Source organism: Pundamilia nyererei, unplaced genomic scaffold (assembly GCF_000239375.1).
Source record: "Pundamilia nyererei isolate P.nyererei 1_Seehausen unplaced genomic scaffold, PunNye1.0 scaffold00222, whole genome shotgun sequence".
NCBI lineage: Eukaryota > Metazoa > Chordata > Actinopteri > Cichliformes > Cichlidae > Pundamilia > Pundamilia nyererei.
Window position 1 is genome coordinate 952809 of NW_005187623.1, and position 4763 is coordinate 957571.

The following is a 4763-nucleotide window of genomic DNA, read 5'->3' on the forward strand; positions in this document are numbered from 1 at the left end:
TGTGTGTTTCAGACTTAGCACCTGTAACCTCTCACAGAGAAGCTGTGAAGCTCTGTCCTCAGTTCTCAGCTCCCAATCCTCACGCCTGAGAGAGCTGGACCTCAGTAACAACATCTTACAAGATTTAGGAATGAAGCTTCTATCTTCTGGACTGAAGAGTCCAAATTGTAAACTGGAGACTCTGAGGTCAGGATTCAAACTTTTCTACAGATGATCATTTAAAATTTTAATTTAATTGTTGCATAAACAGCTAATCTTTATAGAGTTATCAAGTGAACTTCTATTTACATTTGATTGGATTCTTGGTTTTTCTCTCTCCTTGTATTTTGTTAGGTTCTTTCTGTGCTTACCCCTTCTCTTACCCTTTATCCTGTGTTAAATTCTGGTTGTTTTTTTTTTATTCATATTTTGGATGGACAGAAACATTAACAAATATACAACTGGAATAATCATACTGTCAGTTCTCTGTCCGTTTCTTAACAACAACCAACAAATAAGGACTAACAATAACTAAAGACAAACAAACAAAAAACAAAACAAAAACAAACATACAAACAAAAAATGCCAGGTGAAATAAAGAGATAAACCGCCTCCTGGGAAACATCAGCAAAAACAAAAGCAATGGGGGCAAACTACCCGGGTGCCTAAAAACAAAACATAACCTTGACCACTGATGACATTAGACAATTTCTATCCTCTACTGACTTTCAAAGTAAAAGAACAACAACAAAAATACCAACGATACATGAAACATTGTCGATGTACAACAAAAAAGGACCCCAGACCTGCTCAAAAATATCTTCTCTACCCTTAATTCTGTACATGACCCGTTCATATGATGCCATCTTAGACATTTGTTCAGTCCATTCCCTGTGAGAACAGGGGCTGGATGACTTCCAGTGCCTCAGTATTATCCTACATCCTGTTATGAAAGCCAGACACATCTACAGTCTCTGTTTTTTTGAAAGGATATTGTTGTCAGGTAACAGTCCCAGGAAACACACAGCTGGAGATTTAGAAAGATTAAGTTTAAAAATATCATTCACCAAGTTCATGATCACGTCCCACAAATAATCATTTTTCCGTCATGTGTACAACATATGAACTAGAGTCCCGGCTTCCTCCTGACATTTCCAACAGGTGTCATTATCCACAAGCTTCAGCCTGACTAATTTACTGGGAGTCCAGTAATATCTGTGAAGCAACTTGTACTGGATAAGTTGAGACTGTGTTTCAGGTGAGCAAACATACCATGATGAAACCAGCTTCTTCCAACTGTCCTCTAAAATCTGGATACCCAGATCCTTCTCTCAACACTGCCTCAGTCCCCCCAAATTGGGAGAGTGCGCCTCTCTGAAGATCCTATAGAATTTGGATGCCCTGATTCTATTAATGCCAGGAGCTGCAAACATCTCCTGAATACTAGATGGAGGGTCTGGATTATTATTCAAAATGGTTTTAATACAGTGTCTTATTTGAAAAAACCTCCAAATTTCCCTTGGATCCAGATTAAATTCTCGTCTGATTTCTGCAAACGGTTTCATGCCAGTCTGCCCAAATAAATCCCCCACCTGATTGATACCTGTCCTAGCCCAAGCCTCCCACCTGACCGGTTTCTTACCAATTAATATTTTCTTATTATACTAGATAGAGGCAGTAGAGGTAAGATAAGGGCTAATGTTGGTATATCAGTGAGCTCTAAACCAGGTCTCTTGCATGAAAGCCAATACTGGATCTTTAAATGGTACTGGTCTTCCCTTCTGAGTGAGGAAGGCCTCTAAAGACAAAGGAGCCACAAGACTTTCCTCAATCGCAACCCATGATGGCTTCTCCGTAAAGGAATTATGTATCTTAACTAACTGAGAGAGGGAGAAAGCATAGTGATACCAGACCATCTTGGACAATGCCAACCCGCCACTATCTTTAGCAGCATATAGTTTGGACCGATTAAAAGATGGCTTTTTGCCTGCCCACACAAAACCCTCCACATATGTATTATAAAGCTTTAGCAAATTATGTGGGACTGCTATCGGTAACATATGAAGAAAGTACTGAAGTTTAGGGGCAATAATCATCTTCACCAAATTAATTCTGCCCAAAAGGGACAGATTTATTTTAACCCAATTCTGCAACAGCGGACGAATGCTTTGAATCACTGGGGAGATGTTTACTTGCATTAAACCAGGGGTCAGTTTAATCCCCAAGTAAGTCAAACCCTCGGGCATCCACTTGAACTGCCATGAGCTCCTCATAACTGGAGGACACAATTTAGAAATGGGCATAACTTCCGACTTAGACCAATTTATGGTGTAGCCAGAGATTACAGAAAAGGAATCAATAATTGAGGAAATTGCAGGAACGGCCTGTTCTGGGTTACTTGAGATCAGTAAAATGTCATCTGCATACAAAAAAGTTTTATGTTCTTCTTGACCCATATCCACCCCCCTGATTTTCTTACATTCACGTAATGCAATTGCTAAAGGCTCCAAAAACAGGGCGAAAATGAGAGGTGATAAGGGTGAACCTTGTCTAGTACCCCGACTTAACGAAAAGGAGGGTGACATTATCCCATTGGTAGTAACTGTAGCCATTGGATCTGTGGGGGTCATGCGGGCCCCACCACGCATCATGACAAATGGACCGTGTTTTACTGTTATTATTATTATTATTATTATTATTGTTATTGTTATTATTGTTTTTACAAAAACGCTACACTATGTTGCGGTTGAATCACAAATACACGGACGCGCAAGACAGTGTGTGTAGATATATTTTTAATCAAACAATCTGTTACATTACAATCATCATCATCATCATCAGAGCTCCGCCGTAATGTCCCCGGCCGGGGTACTCGGACACCCCCGATCGCCGTAATGTCCCCGACCCGCGGACAAAAAAATAAAAAAAAAACACAAACGAACTCTCCCCGGCCGGGGTACTCGGACACCCTGGCCCCGGCTCGGGGTCGTCGTGGACGCACAAGGGTTAATTAATGAAATTGGGCGATAATTCCCACAATGCTGTGGGTCTTTCCCTTTTTTATGTAATAACGTGATCACTGCCGATCGCATACTAAATGGCAGTCTCCCTCTTTGAAACGCATCTTGATATACCGACAGTAGTCTTGGAGCTAATTCACCCACGAACACCTTATAAAAATCTGATTGAAATCCATTGTTGCCTGGAGATTTGCCCAATCTAAGACTGCCAATTGCCTGCTTAACTTCAATTAGTGTAATCTTACCTGCTAATACAGTTCTTTGGTCTTCAGACAGGCTGGGAATTTTAATAGAAGAAAAGAAATCTGTCAGCCTCTGTTCCTCCACCAATCCATTAGAGGTGTAAAGCTACTGATAGAATTTAGTAAAAGCATCATTAATTTCTTTTTTACTGGTGGTCAATTTATTATTATTACTAGGAACAAAAATAGATGGTATAAGGTTGCTAGATTTTATCTGCTTAACCCTGTGTGCCAACATTTTACCTGTTCTGTCCCCTTGTTCAAAATGCTTTTGATTTAGACAAAACATTGCATATTCCGCTTTTTTCTCCAGTATACTATTCATCTCAAATTTAAATTTAATTAATTTGTTCCATAAATCCCTCTCTAGGTGCAGCAGCTCCTTGATATCCTGTTCCAGCTTCATCAGCTTGTCCCTTTCAGCTTTTTTAATCAAGGAGCAATAGTGGATAAGGCGCCTCCTCAAGTAGGCCTTAAAAGCATCTCAGGTCATTCCAACATCGTCAATAGAACCCTCATTGTCCAACCAAAACTCCTTTATCATTTCCCTTATACATTCACAGTGACCCTTATTCTTCAATAATGAGTTATTCAAATGCCACCTAGGTGACGGTTTAATATTATCATCACCAGAAAGAACAAGGTCAATGGGAGCATGATCCGATACAGCAATATTACCAATAGTTTGACTCACCAGAGAACGAGACACCAAGAAATAGTCTATCCTGGAGTAGGTTGAGTGAGGATGCGAAAAAAAAAGTATAGTCTTTTTCTTCAGGATGAAGAAGTCTCCATATATCTACCAGGCTCAGTTCCTCTGACATCACGTCCACCGCAACATTTACTGGGTATTTACTTAGTCCAGTATGGGAGGATTTATCCAACAATGCATCCCTGACCCGGTTAAAATCTCCCCCAATTACAATATTTGTATTACCTATAGTCCGCACAATGGTACAGACTTCATGAAAAAATTGTGGCTGAGGAGAATTGTGAGCATATATGCTGACCAATGTCATTTTCCGCCCCTGTAAACATGCATCCAAAACCACCCATCTACCCGTCTGATCTGTATAATGCTTAAAAACCTGAAAATCCAAGTTTCTTGTGATCAATATGACCACCCCTCTTTTTCTAGCAGAAAATGCACTAAAATAGACATGCACCACCCAATCTCTTTTAAGCTTTAACGATTCCGCCTCATCGAGATGGGTCTCTTGAATCAGGGCTATGTCTGTCTTTTTCTGCTTCAAGTATGTGAGGATTTTCTTCCTTTTAATAACATTATGACAACCCGTTATATTCCACGACACTATTTTACATAACTCCATAACACCACGCGAGCCAAGTTATTGTACAGATTTATCCAGAAGAAAATCCCATTTAACAAATCTTAAAGCCAGTTACATGAGACAACCCAGTGGTCCAAAAAATAGGTCTGTACAGGACAGTTGGCACCATACCATCAAAACGAACAGCAAAACAAAACACAGTTGAGAAAAAAGAAAAAGAGAAAAAAAAA

The 4763-nt window shown here is 39.8% G+C and overlaps 1 protein-coding gene across 1 annotated transcript in view; it reads left to right on the forward strand.

The window, feature by feature from the left end:
* LOC102212867 (NACHT, LRR and PYD domains-containing protein 12-like) overlaps positions 1-4763 on the forward strand; it is an 18579-nt gene that overhangs the window by 8189 nt on the left and 5627 nt on the right. The window contains exon 6 of the mRNA XM_013914761.1: positions 13-186. Coding sequence (XP_013770215.1) covers positions 13-186 — 174 coding nt within the window. The remainder of the gene's footprint in view (positions 1-12; positions 187-4763) is intronic.